The following is an 18,265-nucleotide window of genomic DNA, read 5'->3' on the forward strand; positions in this document are numbered from 1 at the left end:
TTACAATTTGGTGAATCAAACTTTAGTTTTACAGAAATCTCTGCACTTCAGCTGTGTTAATTTAATTTGGGGCTCAAGTCTGTGGGAGCAGGTGGCTGAGGCTTGCACTATCTGATGAAGTTACCTTCCGACTTCCCCTGGATGAATATTTCTCCTTTTGCCATTAACCTGCTGCTTTTCCTCTCCTCTCATCCCAAAACATGACTGTAGCCAAGATGTCCGTCTACAAACGAATGAAACTGGCATGTTGTTTTGATTGCGGCCGTTCAGAGCAAGACTGCTCTTGCATGTCAGGCAGTGTACATAGTAACATGGACACCCTTCAGAGGGCCTACCCACTTTCCTCTGTCTCTGTTCATGATTGCGCAACCACTTTACGTGCCTGTAAGTTACACCGCCCAACACATGCTGTTACGTGTCTGTGGTGTGTGCTCCGTGTGTATTGTACCATGCAGAGGTACCGTACGTGTACGTGTGTGTCCGTAATGTTGTCTACGTGGTGTGATATGTTTACTGTGACTCCGTAGCTGTGGCTTACGTAAATTTATGTTTTTATGAAACAATTTTCAATGAGTTATTTGGTTTGTTTCTTTCATTTTCTATCTATCTATCTATCTATCTATCTATCTATCTATCTATCTATCTATCTATCTATCTATCTAATTTTACCTTTTAATTATCTCATTTTCTTTCCTTTACCCTTGAATTTTCATCCTTAGTTTTAGTTATTTATCATTTGACCTTATTAGTTTTATTTCCTCAGTTTAATATGTGTGATGGGTAAGTGGTGATGTGGCTCTGTGGTGCTGCTGTACTGTACAGTACTGTAGGTGTTAGACATGTGGCTACCGCATGCTGCATCAGTCATGCAGTTGTGTGATAATATCACTATTGGAGCGTTGGTGTTGATGTGTCTTTATATGTTTAAGGTAAGATGTCTGTGTATACAAAAATGGAACGTATTCTTTGATTCTCAAGGTTTAATACTGCAATTTAATGCTGTCTGTTAAATTATGTTCTTTTTACTTTGAAGCCACTTATGAACCTCAGATTAACGCTGTTTTCAGTTTGTACATTTATTTATTTATTTCACTTATTTATTTATTTATTTTTTTTTATCTCTGACTAAATCTTACTGAGCAACTGCGCAGAGTTGTTAGTTTCACTGTAATGTTGAAGAGAAAATCACATCTGGAATGGTGTTTTGAGCGGGGACACTTGCTCAGGGAAGTAACTTTTAAAAACTGAGGCAATTGAACATTTTAGGCCATTACTGAAGTGGAAGACATAAGATTTTGCCAGCTGTTATTTGGACAGAAAGTCTCAAATTATATATTGTATTGTATAGAATACCCTGTTCTGACTGCAATTGTTTGAACCTGTCCTAAAAAGGAGAAAAAAAAATACAATGGCAGGAGACAGAGGCTTTGTACAGCAGGAAAGGGGACAAGAAAATAGATAAGAGAAAAGGAGAGGAGAGGAGAAAAACATAAAATGAGAGCCACAAAAAAGTGATGTTGGCTTGATAAAGAAAAGGTAAGAGGACTATGGCTCCTGGAAGATCCCCCTCCTTTCCATTTTCCTTTTGAGTGGATAGGAAATACTAAATTGTCTGTCAATTAGACATGGCAGCAGTAGGCCTAGCTATCAAAGCCTTGGGTTCAGACATACAGATCTGATTTCCTTCTCAACATTCTCCCACCGTCTGCCGACTCAGCCTAGATTAGTGTCAAACATGCCATGATGAGTTTGGCTTGGCCTCTTGTAGTTCGGCCTGCGCTGATATCCCCCGATACCAATTACTGGCCATTACATGGTTACTGATCTCACTTCTCCCTCAACCCCCTGTAGGATTTCAGGAAAGCCTCCTCTGTCTTAGATTTCTTTCCCTTTTTAACTCTGACTCTGTCTGAACAAAGTGAGTTTAGAGAAGTAGTGCATTGGGCTTTGTCAGTCAGGGATTGTTGGATTTCCTCTCCCCATTTCCCGTCCTTTTTCCACCAGACTGAGAGGATAAGACAACTTTATCCATGATGACTTCATGCTCTTGTACATCTGAGCCAGATTTGTCTAGCCCTAGTACTGGGATAATTGATTTCTTGGATAGCACTCTTTAATTTAATGCACTCTGTGTTTTAATGCAAGTCACATTTAGACCACACAAATACACAGCGGGACACGGACACCTCTTTAATAGTGGCATACATATAAATCTTGGTATGATGGACTTTAATGATGTAATACTTTAATGAGTAGCCATTTTAATATGAAATAGATAAATACCTGAACAAACAGCAAACTGTGGACAAACTGGCCAACCAGAATTCTTGCAGTCTTCTGTTCCTATGGTTTTTACTTGGGTTTATACTCACAGTCATCTTTCAGTTTAGTCAGATGTTGAATTACTGGAGTGAAAAAATAAGATGAGACATAGGCTTGAGTTAGAGGACAGACCTTTGCAGATAAAGAGGTGGAAATTTGGACACAAGAGTGAAGTTAAGCAGTTTCTGTTTCCTATGTATAGTTAAAAATATAGTTCAATGTAAATATAGTAGGGTACAAACATATAGTCTCCCCTTGTGTGGTTTGTGTATACTGATTCTGGTCTAAAATATTATCTCTGAGTAGTTCAGCTGATCAGAAGCTTATTTTTGGTCTGTATATTAGTTACATATGGTCTTTCTGACCATCATCACTTCTTTCAGAGACACAATCTGAGATGCGACAGGCTTTATATAATAGAGAGGCTGGCGTTTCTATATAGCTGGGTTATGGACAAGGGTAGAAGACCCAGAGCTTGGGAGATGCTTTTGGCTAGTCCACAACCTTCTGGGCTGTGTGTGTGTGCATGCATGTGCACATCTTGTGTGTGTACCAACATGCACTTCTATCTCTGTGTCTGTGCATGTGTGTGTATCTGCGTCTCATCGCTGGGGACCTTATCTGTCCTGACACGGAAATTATGTTTGCATTTTCATTTTCCCAGCCCTGCTGGTCCGTCACCAAACTTGCCCTGACAGCTCCTGTCCACCAGGCAGGCTTGGTCCCCCACCCCCAACCCCCCCTCGCCCCTACCCTCTGTCCTACGCCGCCTCGCTACGCCCCAGATGCTAGCCAGTTAGTCTGCCGCCTCTGCAGTGCGGGAAGATTGCTAGAGACAGATGCCAGGGCCACTGTGGGTCCCTGTTTGAGGATCTGTGTCATAGGCCAGCCCTGGGCCCTCACTGTGACCTTTACTGCTGGAAGAGACTCTGGGAAAGACTGGGGAGTGTCAGCGGCTCAGAGCTCAGTTCAAGTGCCCACTGAACCAGTACTTAAATTGGTACCAGTCTTCAGTACCTCCTCAGTCAAGGTCATAAACTGTAATTCCCAGATAATTAATAGTGCTGGCATAAGTGGAGACCTTGGTCAACCCTTTAAAAAAACACACACACACAGGATTTTAAAGTGTAGCATCGAGCCTGTGTTTGAAATATTCTCATTTTTTAAAATTTCCATTTGTGCAAAAGATCTGGGCTGCATGTAAAGATCAAGTTTCTTTGCACTTGTGTCTGTTAGCTCGGCTGTTTTGAGTGGCAAGTATCTGCTGTCTGTTGTGTTTTAAACATCTACATGCATTTAAGTATGTAGTTGTTGCTTTTGTTTCCCATGTTGGCTTCTTCTGTTCTGTCTACAGACCTCACAGTGTTCATCACATTTAAATAGAAATATAGTAAATCAGAGCATTTAATGATTGAGAAACATCACATTGCTGAATCTACCACTGAAACCGTATAACCTCAAATTTAGCTTTAAGATGTAATAAAATTAGACTGTCATTACATCTCATTATAGGTTTAGTACACTTTCCTAAAAGCATGGCTCACACTGAGAATGGACAGTTCATTTCATCCACCTGTCTGCTGCTTTTTTTTATGCCATTGTGCCATACTTAAATCATCACCACCATTATTTTAATTATTTATGCCTTTTTCTTATTTTTGGTTTATGCCCTCATTCCTTTCACTGGTAGTACTTAATCATAGTTACATTTGATTTAATTTCCATCCACTGCTCTTACGTTGATGTCTCTATTTCCTAATGTGTCTGTTTCATTACATCCTCTTTCCCTCTGTGTGACCTGCCACTTGTCTTTGCATTCTCCTCAGCCAAATATAAGTATAATGGATGTGTCAGATCACGTAAGTGTGTGTTTCTCTGTCCTTCTCCATTCTGCTCCAGCTCTGTGTTTAGACTGTAGACCTCTCACTATGTCATGTAACATAATTAATAGCGATGCTTTTGCTTTAGTATTTTCTATGCTGTCCCTTATTCCTTTAGAATATACTGATGTTGTCTTGTGTCTAATATAGAGACATGTGAAGATAAACTTAGTTTAACCAGTGTTAAATTCAATGTTTAACTCAGACAGACTGTTATTTTCTAACGTATTATCATTAAATAATTTAAACATATATTGACAGGAAATTAAAGTAGTTCCTGGTATTTATAACAACTGAAAAGACATTATTTGTGTTTGATAATACCATGTAGTTCCATGAAATATTCTTTTTGTATTGTGCTGCATGTAGCAGCAGATGGCGCTACAACACCAGGGAACAGTGGAAGTCAAAAAGAGGCTGGCGTTCGATTCAAAGCTGATTGCAATTTAGGTAATTCTTTGGTAAATACTTGTTAAATGCATTCCTTTTCCTCTACTGGTTAAGAATAAATTTTAGTTTTGAAATGCTATTTGTCACCTCTAACATTTTATATGTATATTTTTTATGTAATGTTTTTGTTCCTATTAAGCATATAGACATTTTTTTTGTTTCCTCCTCGAAATAGTGGCTGCCTCTTCAGCAAGACTAAAAGAACTTGCAATAATCATAAAGTCAGTTTTATTTTGAACTGTAACACAGCAATGCATGGCTTAAAAAAGATATATCAAGCAGTTGCAACGCAGATGAAGAACAAAGCTTGCTCATGCAGCAAACACTGTAAAGGCAAAGCCAGCTTAGCTCACACACCTGAATAAACGTTTTTAGTTGTTGTTTTAGTCCTCTGCCTCATCATCCAGTTTACATTGGGTCATGGCGATCTGATAAGGCTTGCATGCAGGACAGTACCGTCATTTGATTAGCATTTCAGGAAGGGACAGTTGCCGTCTGGGTTGTTCAGGATGCACAGTGGACCTGCCAGGGCGGGTGAGTGCTCTCTAACACTGCACGTGTTTGACAAGGGCCAGATGAATCCAGGAGCTATCGGTGGCGCCCCGTAAATCAAGGAGGCAGCTGACGGCTGGGATAAACGTCTGTTTATCGCCCAGGGCCACCCAAGCATGCTCTCTCCTCCAAACAACCAACCAACCAACCAACCAACCATCCTTCCACCAAAGGGAGGAAAAGGGCTCCGCCTCTCCCAGTCAACTTTACAACTAGATATTTTACTCATCTCCCTGTGTTGTCTTCCTGCAGCGTGCCATGACCCCTTCAATACATACAAACATACGGGTTGATTCCTGTCAGATTGTGTGTGTGTGTGTGTGTGTGTGTGTGTGTGTGTGTGTGTGTTTGGTGGGATGGCTGGGTCTATGTGTACATACTTATTCTCATATTAGACACAGGAGGTTGTTACTGGACATGCTGTGATTACTGTCAAACTTACAGCAAAAAAATCAGGATGTAAATTTACTATTTAAAAATAGGAAGACTGCATTTTTAGTCTGGATTCAAACCACATTTCTATATATAATCCAAAATGTATCCAATAAATGTTTAATGGTCAAAGTTTTTTGAATTAGTAATATTTTAAATAATTACTTCTAGTTTTATATTGTTGAAATGAAAGTACTCTGCCACACGTCATGCTTGAAATGACACAATATCTGATTGGATTTGACTGGCTTTAGCCAAGCCTGTGTCTCTGCTTTGTTCTACCAGAAAGTGAAGCACAACTGAGAAAGAAAACTGAGAGGCTTCTAATTAATTCATGTGTGTCACAAATGCAGAGAAAATGTTGTTGTGAACATTTCAGCTGGAGCATGTGCTAAGTAGATAAGAGATGTTAAATAAGAGTGAAGTTTCAACACCAGTTTTTTTAAAAAAAAAAAAAAAGGATTCCTGTTGTTGCGGCATGGATTTTTGGCTCTCAGAAACTAATCCAAACTGAAAAGAGAAAAATTGCAGTTTTTTTAAGAGGAACAAGTGTTTGATTCAAAATAATTATTACATATTTATTTCAAGTTAGTTAGCTTTTATGTTTTGCCTTGCTAACATAGAGTAAAATTATGAATTTTGTTTTGTGTAAGTAATACCACCTGAAATCTCTGATTTAAAAAAATAAAACAAACATGCCAAAAAAAAAAATAATAATTTTTAATTTTCTACAGTTTAACACTATATTTTAAATTACTAACTCATTTATGAGCATTAATACAGGCTTTCTCACATTTTTTATTCTCCATTGTTTGACAGTAATGGATGAAGTTAGACCTTCTTTTCAAAACCGATCGGTTAAAACCACCAGCTGCACCTCCACCTCCATCTCCTCAAATGCATTCCTTCCCAACACCCTGCACCCCAACCAGGACCTCCTGGTCAACCCGGGCACAACCAACGTCCCCCTTGTTAATAACCGTAAAGGAAGCCTGCTCCCTGTGGGGCCAGGGCCTGGGGCCGAACCCTCGCGACTGCGCCTCAGTATCTCAGGCCCAGGAGACATGGCGGCCAGATCCCTGGCTGAGAGTCGGCTGAACCGGGCCCGCAGTCTGCCGGTGAAATACCGCTACCACTCCAGTAATGCCATGCTGCTCAGTCACAGTAGGCACTGTAGGTTGCCCCCTTAGCGGGATGCATCAGCGTCAGTAACCCCGCCTGTCCCGTCCCTTCATTTTGTCTTGTTTGCTGCATGACGGTTCACTCTGCTGGAGCTTCTGCTGTTGTTGCCCCTGCTGCTTTGCACGGATTTGCCTGCCAGTGCAGTTGCTGCTACTGTCTGGGTGACTTCCAAACTGAGGAGTGATAAAACCTGTGAATTAAGAGCTGACTCAAAAGAGCTGCTTATCAGTGTGTATTTTAGAAATGTTGCAGGAGTAGTGAGCTCTGAGGATACTGACCTTTGCGAGAGGAAATAGTACCTTAAGTTTTTAATCATATACTGTAAAATCTTTTATTACCCAGTGGCTAGAAAGTATTTAATTTTATTGGTGTGGGTTTAAGTGAGAAGTGTTATGTTTTTACTGTTAACAAATTCAGTTTAAACCAGGAGGAGTCTGTCAAACAATATGGCAAGGAATGCATATTTTCTGATGTGGTATTTTCAAAGTACATTAGAGAGAGAATTATTTGTAAAGTGGAAAGTGCTTGTGATATTAGCTATTCTGAATGCCCAATTGCATAAAGGAAATGTCAGAGAGTGACATTTTATTAGAAGGCAAAATCATATTTCTTATCTTTTATTAGCAGAATTAGGTGACAGCCTAGAATGGGTGCTCAGACAATAATGAAATTCCACATGCTTGGAATAGTCACGGCTTGCGGCGTGCACATTGATTTGCACTAATATCATGCTGTGTTATTGATTTCTAACCAAAGGACTAATACAGGTTTTGAAGTGACGGTGCACTTGGCATTTGCGCTGAGAGAGCGCAGAGTGGATGAGAGTATCTGGGTGCCTGTCTGAAAGCTCTTGAAACTCACAGACAGCAGTGAAGATCAGACCACTGTTAGCTTGACTTGAAATCTTCAGACAACTGGGCCTGGCCTCACTCTGGCTGCTCTTTCTTGTCCTCTCTGTCTGACTGCGACTTAAGCAAAGTTTGAAAAAAAAGTGGGTTTTTTTCTTTCTGTTTCTCAACACAGCAAAGCGCAGTTGACAGGAAACTGAACTGAACTTAGATCTGATCAAGATGATCTCTATTGTGGCTATAGCTCAGTCGTCCTACAAACACTACAAGCACCAAAGCGTCAGACACACACAAAAAAGAGGAATATCTAGTCTTAAATAAATCAATTAATTTCTCAGTCAAACTTTTAAAATTAGACCTGACCTTTATCTGCCCGAGGATGATTTCCATTTACTAGCTGCTTTCAATATTCACAGTCCACTAATTCTTACCCTGTTAGTGTGCCCTGTCTTTCATGATGTGTGTAGAGTGCAAAATGATCTCTTGGCATGGAGGTAGACCTGTAGAAGAGCCATTGTGCACTTTAGTAAGAACTGGAATGATGGGGTGGGGTTCAAGTAGTTTTACTTAAAAAAAAAAAAAAGAAAAAGAAAAAAGAAACTACCCTCTCAAGATCCATCTCCATAACCTTTATTTATTTATCTCATTGTCATCGCTTTTGCCCATGCCCCACTGACAATGACAGTCTGTACCATCTCATGGCAATTAATGGTGTAGGTAAGCATGGTCACTCTGATGCAGACTGCTAGAGGTCCAACCACCTGCACAGTTTATTGGGTTTACTGAACAGCGGCAATAGTGTATTACAGAAAGCCCCGTAAAAGTGCACCTTAGAGGAGCCAGAATATGGGGGTTTTGGGATGTGAGCCTTCCATGAAATTTCGAGGTCGTAAATTGGTTTTTCTCCGTGGTTTTCTCCTGCCTTTCTCAGATTTACCATTGTCCGTTACTAATGCTTTTCTCTATATTTTCTCAATTTGACAGTGAATTATTAATTTTTCCTTTTTTTTCAGTTTTTTTTTTTTTTTGCAATGATTGATTGATTCTTGGCTATGTTTTTTTCATGTCAGGTCCAGCTCAATTTCCCAAACATCTGTCTCTATTCTGACATTCTGTGCATATGTTTGCAGTTGAAGACGAGCATCCATCAACTCTCTCACCCAAAAAAAAGCAGCGCAACGGAGGGATGCGAAACTCACCCAACTGCTCGCCCAAGATGATGAGGTAAGAGACGCTGATTTTATTCTCTTTCCAGCTTTCAAATGGGGAGTGAGAGGAAGTCAGATGCGGGGGGTGGAGGGGAGGGAGGAAGGGATGGAGGGAACGCGTGTGAGCGATACTTCAGAGGCGGATGCTGCTGATGGTGAGATGGTGGGAGTTTGGATGGATGGGAGGGGGCAAATTAGGGGTGGCAGAAGAAGGAGGTAAGAAACTCTGTGAGTGAAAGAGAGAGGAGAAGTGCCCTGTTAGGCTCTGGCTGTTTAGGATGGCATGCTGTCAGCTGTTAATGACAGAGCTGAAATAATATTTCTGTCATGAAAAGCGGCTGTGAGGAGCCGTTTGAAAACTCCTCTGGCTTTAAAGTCCCAGCTGTCACCTCCTCCGGTCTGGTCCACATGTACTCCTTAAACAATGCTGGCACTAATGACACCAGCAACCAATCAGAGGGACCTGTATGGTTACTTTGCCCCCAGGCTACTCCTCTATTGTGGGAACCCCTGTGAGTACTGTTTCTGGTACTTAAGGCCATATGCGAGATGTATCATCACAATCAAATATGAATTCAAATATTACCTTCCTTTTATCCTGTCCCGTGGAATTAAACTGCTGTTAATTGATTTTGAAAGATAAAAGGGGGTAGGTTTCTGTGCTCCTCTGGCTGCGAGGCGGGGTTAGCAACACGACAGCGTGGAAAATACAGGGAGGCTGAGCTGTGTGCGCTGGGACGGCGGGATAAAGGCATGGTGGTGAAGATATAACAGGACAGAAACACTCATAGCTACGCTGCCTGTATCTTAATGAGAGTGAATGTTTTGGCCATCATCTTTGTGACTTTACAAAAGTAAAATCTAAAGAGAGAGCTGTGTGGTTTTTGTCAGCCACACACTTCTCGCTGTTAGTATTTACGCAGTCTTGCTGCACTGCAGTAGAAAATCCTGTATTTGAAATGTGTGGGAAAATAAATAACTCCAAATCATATTTTCTAAACGGAATTTAAATCCCTAAAGGCAAAAATAAATTACATTCCAGTGTATGTACAGAAAGCGTAATATACAAATATACTTTAATTTCTATGATTTAACTTTTTTATTTCTGTTCTCACAAGGTATATGTTGTTGTTTTTAGCTATTATTGTACTGTGCTGTATTTTCCTTACATTCTCGTGGAGTTCTTTGTATGTTGGTCCTGCCAGCTTCCCTTAGGCAGCATTCCTCCTACTGCACTGGCATGCCTATGTGATTTTGTCCAGTACTTGTCGGCCTCCCCCTCGGTTCTCCACAAAACAAGCACTTAATAAGCCTTCACACTTGCCAAACCATTAGCCCAACACGGAGTCATACCCTTCAGTCTAGTTTGCAACGGAGCATCATTTTAGATGCCCTTGCTCAGAGGGAGAAAACAGCTACAAAAACAACGAGACATTGGCATATTTCCAGCTAACTGCTTGTTTAAAGGGCTGTTTAGTTTGCCTAACTTAAAGCACAAAACCTTTTCTTCTCTTCCTTTTCTGCTTAGGAGATGGTCCCCGTTTGCCATGTAATATATGCATCTTTGCTTTGATCTCGCAGTGATAATAATTCTTGCGAGTTATTTACTCAGTTTTGAAAACGCTTCAAAGCGGTGTCAAAGTTTTCTCTGCTTTAGGGGTGCTTCTGTATTCTGCTGGCTCTTGGGTACTGGGATGACAGGTCCTCTGTTATAGGTGTAGATTTTTTTTCCAAGTCTTAGCCCTCAGCGAAACATCAAATTACCCATCACAGTCCACAGCCCCCCCCTTCACAGCTGCCCCCGCCAACATATAACACCATATATATTAAACAGTTGTGCTTTACAAGGTGTATTTTATGCACAATGAAAAGTGATTGTTTGAGGTAGCCTTAGGGATACTTTATTCTACAAGCAAGGCGGGGGAGAACACAGTAGAGAGCTGGCAAGAGAGTGAGCATACGTATCAAGTATGATTTTTACAGGACTTGCAGCCTAAAGGCCTTTGTAAATAAATAATGATCAACAGATTGGCTGTGGGCTTTTGAAAAGCATGCCTTTGTCAGTTTGCATGATGGGGAAAATTTTCAAAGCAAGAGGCTGCCTTCGTAGTCTGGCAGAGAGGGATTGTGGGAGCACGCCCATCCCCAGCTTGTGACTGCAGAGTGATACACTGGAATAACTCAACTCTGTTTGAAATATATACTGAGGGAGGAAGAAAGAGAGAAGGGGGTGAGACATTGGAGTGAGACATGCTGTAAGGGAAATATCTGTCCTATATAAAAGTGCATCTGATAAGATACTGTATCTTACCCAGGGAAAATATTTTGCAATCTGTCGCACTGTAAATTTATTCCATTTAGAATTTTAGTGAATGTTTTTTGGTGAGGAAACTTCTAATAAAAGATATACTTACTAAATAATACACACAAATTAAATGTACAAATTCAATATTTTTGCAATTTATTCATAAATTGGTATCAGTGTATCTTGGTGAATACAGAGGGTGACATTTAATCACAGATTGCATGCTAGTTGACCTATCCTTAGCATGGCCTTGTCTCCAGTTCTGACGCGTCACTGTGCTAACGAGCTGCATTGCCACCATGGCATTAACACCATTTCCACGAACCTTTTTGACGGGTCATGACTGACGACACGCATCCAGTCGCAGAGGATGTCATCCGCAGCTGATACCCCTTGGGCGTGGCACTGTGGCACAGACGTCATGTCTGCTCTCCCCGAGCCTTGTGGTAGGTTCAACCCGAGGCAGGGAGAAGGCAGAGGGAGAGGGTGGGGCGGGGGGGAGGAGGTGTGTGGAGCCTGTGACAGGCTGCCAGTCACACCACTGACAGCTCTGTGAAAGATAGCTGTCTTGGCAGAGAGAGGTGGAGCGGCAGCCCGCCTGCATGCGCCAGTCAGCCCCTGTGTGGAGGCGAGCGAAGCTGAGCAGATTGAAGTGACGGGGGCTCCGTGGAGTTGATTGGCGCAACACGCAGCTCTGGATGAAAGATTCAGGCTGAGTGTAAAAACACTAAATGCTGTCAGTGTTATTATCACCTGCACTAACTGATAGAGGGGAGAGGGGGAAAGAGAGGTGGAGAGAGGGTGGCTAATTGACAGTTTTTTTTTTTTATATATACTTTAACTTTTCCTGCTATGGCATGCAACCCAAATGCAGGCTGAAGGAAGAGACAACATCAAAGCGTTGTCAGTGAATGACAGTGTTGATAGAGGATAGAGAGAGTGATACTGAGAGAGATGTATGTCAAATTCTTGAGATGTTTTCTCCCATATTACTCAAATGTCTGTCTCTGCAGTTCTCTGTTTTTGGAGTTGGTATAGTGCTGCTTTAACCAAGGATTTTACTATTTGGGTTGAATTGTAAATAAATTACATTTACATTGCTGCTGAACAAACAATGCTTATTGAAGAAAAGCAGTAAATTTTTGCAGCAAATCTCGACTCAGTGTTTTGGGTGAAATTTTCTGGAGTGCCTTTAGAGTAACTGCAAGAACACGTCTTGTAGGATAAGTGCAAGAACAAGAGAGGCAGTATAACAGGACTGACAGGAGCCCTTTCATGGTCAGTGTTACACTGGATAAAACTCAGCAGCCCACTGCTGTGGATTAGTCTGTTTGGTTGTGACACGCTGTTGAAACATTAATGTCCATCAGTTGGGAAAGCAAAATGTGATTGGGCAAATTCCTGAAATATTTAAAGTGTGAGCCTGTTGGAGCGTTTACTATTTGCGCCGCATGGCGTCAGGAACTGGAAGAGAGGGTAAAAGCTGGTAATTGGCCTTGTGTTGTCATGCCATTCAGTCAGTAGCACTCAGGACTTGCTGTTCTCCTCTGCACCCCTTCAAGCACCAGGGTCTTTTAGTTTTCTGATGGCTTGACATCAAGGACAAGAAGGAACAGAGGAATGATATGGTAGTTATGGGACCTAGAGTACGTAGTGCTTTTAAAAAGTTTAACACTTTGGGAATGGGATGGACTTTTAATATGTTGTATGAGTAGACAGTGTGTTTCTCAAAAAACCCAGGTGGTCTTTTTGCCTCTTTCGTGTTACCACTTCAACCACAAGGCCACAGTCATTTCACAAAATGGTCTAATGTACATATATTATTCTGTTTTCTCAGTCGACATGACCCCCTTCTAATTCCCGGAAATGAACAAATTGAGAACATGGACATGAACGTGAAGAGGTATGATTCGACAGGGATGTTTCACTGGTGCCCATCAAAGGACATCGAAAAAGTCATCCTGGTGAGTGGGGGAAGAACTTTGTAACTGCAATCCTCTAAAATATAATAGAATATGCAAAGGGAAAAAAAAAAACAAAAAAAATCCTGAAGTTGAAGTAAGTATGCTCAGGAGCAAAAGTTTCCCCTCAATATTGTAGCAACGCAATCACATACTAATATGTGCTGAAATTTCTCTCACTGCCTCTCTGTTGTTTCAAGGTGAGTTTATTGTTTTTTTCATTTATCCTCCAAGGATCTGTGAACAGCATTTCAGCACTCCACGCATGGGTTTGCTCAGATGTTTAAACAAGGCAGTTTGTAAGCATTTAGGTTAGCGTGTAATTTGTTTGGGCAGGGTTAACCCTGTCCAAATTAAATGTAAAACAGGCACAGTCACCTAAATCGTCGACATTTAAGCATATTTGCTGCTTTTGTCCGACCAATACATCATTGACCTTTTTGCTCTTGAAAGATTTAACTTAAACTTTAATTCTTACTTAGTTCCCGGGAGGCTGAAGAACATTCCTGATCAGGTAACCAGCTGAGCGTATGAGCCAATTTTCAGCAGCTGTCCCTTGATGCTTTTAGTTTTAGCCTCATGTGTCCGACAAACAAAGACACAATTTTAGTATCAAATCAGTTGGTATCACAGTAGCGTTTAGTTTACTTAACGTACACCCAAACTGGCAATGAAATGCACATCAAGCTGGTGTGCCAGGCGACAGATCTTGAAAGCAGAGCTCTGCATTGTTCTTTTTCGACATGAACTTCATACAATGGAGGAGCTTTGTTTATCCATCTCTGATTTATGACAGGGTGCTAGTCATACATACTGTATGTGCCTAAAATCTTACAAACTGCATTTTCCAGCCTGATTGAATCAGCTGCCCTTTGAAAAAGACATGTTTTGTTTTTGTTCCATAAAATTCCTACTTCTGATTATCCAATAAACTGCTTATAAACAGAATAGTAGTTAACCAAACTTTTATTTATGTAAATGTTACAGCCTGTAAGTAGAATGCTTTAATGATGGACTTATATATTTCAACTAAATACTTGGTTAACAAACTATTTAATATGGGTTTATAAGCAGTTTATAACAGACTTTTGAACACTGTTGAAACTGGAATTTGTTCCCTCATGCACATTACCCAGTTTTCAGTTTACAGCATTCATTTCTATTCTGTAAATCTGTGTTTGTCTCTGTGTGTATCTTCCTCTCTTCTGTCTGCACTCCTTCTCATCCCTCTCTCTGCTGTCCTCCCCCTCCCCCCTTCTCCCTCTGTTCCCCCTGCAGACCCGGAGTGAAGCCTCCATGACAGTGCTGAGCGGCCATGTAGTGGTCTGTATATTTGGGGATGTCACGTCCGCTTTAGTGGGGCTGCGAAACTTGGTGATGCCTTTAAGAGCCAGCAACTTCCATTACCATGAGCTAAAGCCTATAGTTTTTGTGGGCTCGCTGGATTACCTGCGGAGAGAGTGGGAAACTTTACACAACTTCCCCAAGGTCTCCATCTTACCTGTGAGTGTACCAGTTTACTGCCATAGGAGACAAATTTAAAACCAGAATTTCCATTTGTCTGACAAGGCATTGACATTTTGACTTACATGCACATTGAAATCCTGAGAGGGATTGTCAGTTTGATTTGATCACACATTACTCTCATTGAATGATGACTCCATGAAAGCTCCATCAACACCCTCCCCCCTCATCCAGAGCGGTGACACATCTTGCATATCCAAAATGGAGTTTATGTGTGTTGCAGCTGCAGTGCCCATCACAGATGGCGTGGCTTGCTGCCTTAGAGCTTGTTAAGCCTGGCTTGACTGATGATCAGAGGAGAATCCCAAACATGGCCTTCAGCGTAGGCTAGCCTTTAGATTAGTCCATGTCTCTGATTCTCCAGTGCCCAGTTAGATCAGTGGAATGTCATCGCCTCAAAACAAGAATACTTGTTAACTAATTTCCCAAAGCTCCACTCTGCTCACTTCTGAAATTTGTTTTTCTCTCCCCCATGTCTGTCTGTTCTCTGCGTTTTGCTTTCTCCCTCTCTGTCTTGCTCTTTCTCTCTGTTCTCCTCACCCTGAAGGGTACGCCATTAAGTCGGGCAGATTTAAGGGCTGTCAACATCAACCTCTGCGACATGTGTGTAATACTGTCAGCCAATCAGAACAATATCGAAGATGCCTCACTGCAGGATAAGGAATGCATCTTGGCATCACTCAACATCAAATCTATGCAGTTTGATGACAGCATCGGGGTCTTACAGGCTAATTCCCAAGGTAAGGAGCATCCTATTAGACTCCATGTGCACTGCTGCCCAAAGGGGACAGGTTGTGGCAGGGAGAGGGAAGACAGTAGTCAAAGATGGAAAAAGAGGAGAGGGAAAAGAGCGCGGGGGAGGAGGGCAGTTTGTCAAGCGCAGACTCTGCTAAGTGCTCTTAATTGAAATACTCTGCAAGTTTGTTGTAAGTGGCATCTATAAACTGACTTTACTGTAGCTCCAGAAGACGTGTGCACACAAAACATTGTGTTGATTGTTTCATCAAGCCTTTGAAGAGTGTTTACTCCACATAATTTTCTGATGATTTCAGTCTTGTCCCTGGTAATTACATGCTGCTAAACCTCCTTGATAATACTTTTTAATGATGTAATCAACATGACTGTGTCATTTGATGTTGTTCCCCCTGATCTGGTGTCTGGCAGATCGTCTGGAACAGATTGTTGATGTTTGCAGACAAACACACGAACCTGGCATCCCATCAGGCCTCATCATCATTAAGCAGCTAGTACAAATCACCAGGCAGGCCAATTCAGCTGCTCCTCATTAGTCACAACAAAACAGTGACACATGCACACACACACCTCCGTGTTTGAATGCGCATACACGTGGCGTTTGCGCGCACGACACACAGACAGACGCTCATGCCAATGCAATCTATCTACGCACATCCACAAACAGGTAATCCTCAGTTTATGATTAGCCTGAAAGGCGTGACATGCCTTGAGCTCAGTACTATTTAGTGCCACCACAGTGACTGTTGTAAATACAAATCAAAGTTGAAGGTCCAAGAGGCTATTATTTTTTAGTGCAGAGCACTTCCACATGTTTTAGGAGAATGCCAATGCTGTTATTTCTCCAGCCTTGAGTGAATGATGTGCTGTCGATAGCAGTGCCACTGAGGAACAATAAGAAGGGGTAAATCTGAGAGCATGCCGCTCTGGGGAGCCGTATTCACAGAAAGCCACCTCAATATGAAGCCCACCAGCCTATATCCTCTCCCAGGGTCGATGGATGGAGCCTATTGTCATCAATAATTGGGTCTTACATCAACCAACCATTTCAGTGATAAATACTTCACTTTAGAAAACACACACACACTCCACAGTGACATGCAATCATGCATACACAAGGAAACGCATGCACATACCCAGACGCTGCTATTGTATCATAGGTATTGCTTTGGGGATTCCTTCCTCCTAGCGATGCTCCCATTCAGACGCTGTCTGTGGAATTTAAAACAAGAAGGTGAAAATGAATAAATAAACATGCGCTTTCCTGGGGGAGAGCTTCTCACGGCTGCTGTAGCATGTAGTCAACCACAGAGCATAGCTGTGCCCAGGGGGCTACAGGGATAAGGGGGTATGTAACCCAGATCTCACTTGTTTATTGTACATTGTAGCTGAACAGACGAGGTTACAGTCTCAGAAGCAACAGCCAGAGGAGGAAACAGTGTGTGTGAGGAGGTTGCTCTTCAAACTCTGGCTTGTCTATTTTGTGCAGTAAATGATGAGTTGGTTTCTAAAATGTTACAGTATATACTGATTATGAAATCCAAGTAGAAGAAAAGAAATAATTCAGTGTGTCCTTAATCACAATAATTCTATCTGCATAATCATAATCATGTTTTGCCCAAGGACTTAATGTTTCATTTTCTTGAGAGATACAAGAGCATTTTATTTATCATAGATATCAATGTTTCAAGTTTTTAAACATGAAATTCCCGTATTAAATCACTTTGAAAAAGTTCATGATGATCAGGGAGATACACACATTTTAGTTCCTTTGGTTTTGCAGTACTCTGGCTCTGTCTTAGAAAGACATACAGCTCTCTGTTTGCAGCTCACCAGCTCACACTGCAACTCTCGAGCTGTTTGTAACCTAACAGGTTTTGAAAGCAGCTCAGCAGCAGGCCTCATGTATCCCTGTTCTCACCAACAATCATGTTTGGCTGTACACACTGCACAGAACCTAAGCTGTTCTTCCACAGCTCCGTACTGTCTTCATGTTCACTATGATACAATAAGAGCAGTGTTTTAGAGGCAGTATCCAAAAACTTGCTGTCACTCTCCAGTGGAGTAAACCTCATCCTTTATGGACATCGACAAAATGATGTTTTCACTGTCTGGGCTCGTGCTCCCCAGTTGACTCAAAGTGTCAAACCTCTGCTATTTCCAAGTTCAATAATTGGTATAACAAGAGTTATGATTATCCATGCTTCAGTTCAGTGTGTGCTTCCTGCTGTGTACTAAACCATTTGGTGTCTTTTCTGTTGCAAAGGGCTGGAAGATCTCTTTTGTAATGTAAGCAGCTCATTGAGTTTCTTGACAGGAAAGGCACACACACACCCACGCACACATACACACACGCAGAATTTGCAATCCTTTTAAAAACTTTGTGACCTGAATATATTCCCTGCATTATGTTTCCTTGGTGGTGGCACTATAAGCTGGCATTTTGCTGTAGTCAGCACTAAATGATGGATGTCAAAACACAGTTGATGCATTATGCATATAGCATTACAGATTTAAGGTGTTTACTTGTCACTTTGAGGAAATGCAAAAATGTGAAGTCATGTGAATTCATACTCCTGTCACTTGCACTTGTGTTTCATGGTTCTGAGCCATGCCATTTCCGATAAAAGGTTTTCAGGATCCACTTCACCAATTTTATCGAAACAAAATGAACAACATATAAAATTTATGTCTGCCTGTTGATGGAGGGATGTGAATGCTAAATATGTCTTAGCTGACCCCTAAAAGCGCAGTATCCATATTGCAGTTTTTAGGCAGGCGCCTTGTTCACTTAGTCTTCTCCTCCGTCTTTCCCTTTTTTTTCCCTGTCAATCCACACATTTGAATG

The 18,265-nt window shown here is 41.5% G+C and overlaps 1 protein-coding gene across 9 annotated transcripts in view; it reads left to right on the forward strand.

Annotated features, from left to right (window-relative positions):
• kcnma1a (potassium large conductance calcium-activated channel, subfamily M, alpha member 1a) overlaps positions 1-18,265 on the forward strand; it is a 131,087-nt gene that overhangs the window by 97,250 nt on the left and 15,572 nt on the right. For 7 of the 9 annotated variants that reach the window (XM_018696760.1, XM_018696755.1, XM_018696762.1 and 4 more), the window contains 4 exons: positions 8,797-8,890; positions 13,017-13,143; positions 14,419-14,643; positions 15,212-15,404. In XM_018696760.1, the coding sequence (XP_018552276.1) occupies positions 8,797-8,890; positions 13,017-13,143; positions 14,419-14,643; positions 15,212-15,404 (639 nt within the window). Of the gene's footprint in view, positions 1-210; positions 385-4,134; positions 4,182-4,571; positions 4,653-8,796; positions 8,891-13,016; positions 13,144-14,418; positions 14,644-15,211; positions 15,405-18,265 lie in introns of all 9 variants that reach the window. The other 2 variants (XM_051076671.1, XM_018696749.1) reach the window with 2 other exon arrangements.

This window comes from Lates calcarifer, linkage group LG16_LG22 (genome assembly GCF_001640805.2).
Source record: "Lates calcarifer isolate ASB-BC8 linkage group LG16_LG22, TLL_Latcal_v3, whole genome shotgun sequence".
Classification (NCBI taxonomy): domain Eukaryota; kingdom Metazoa; phylum Chordata; class Actinopteri; family Centropomidae; genus Lates; species Lates calcarifer.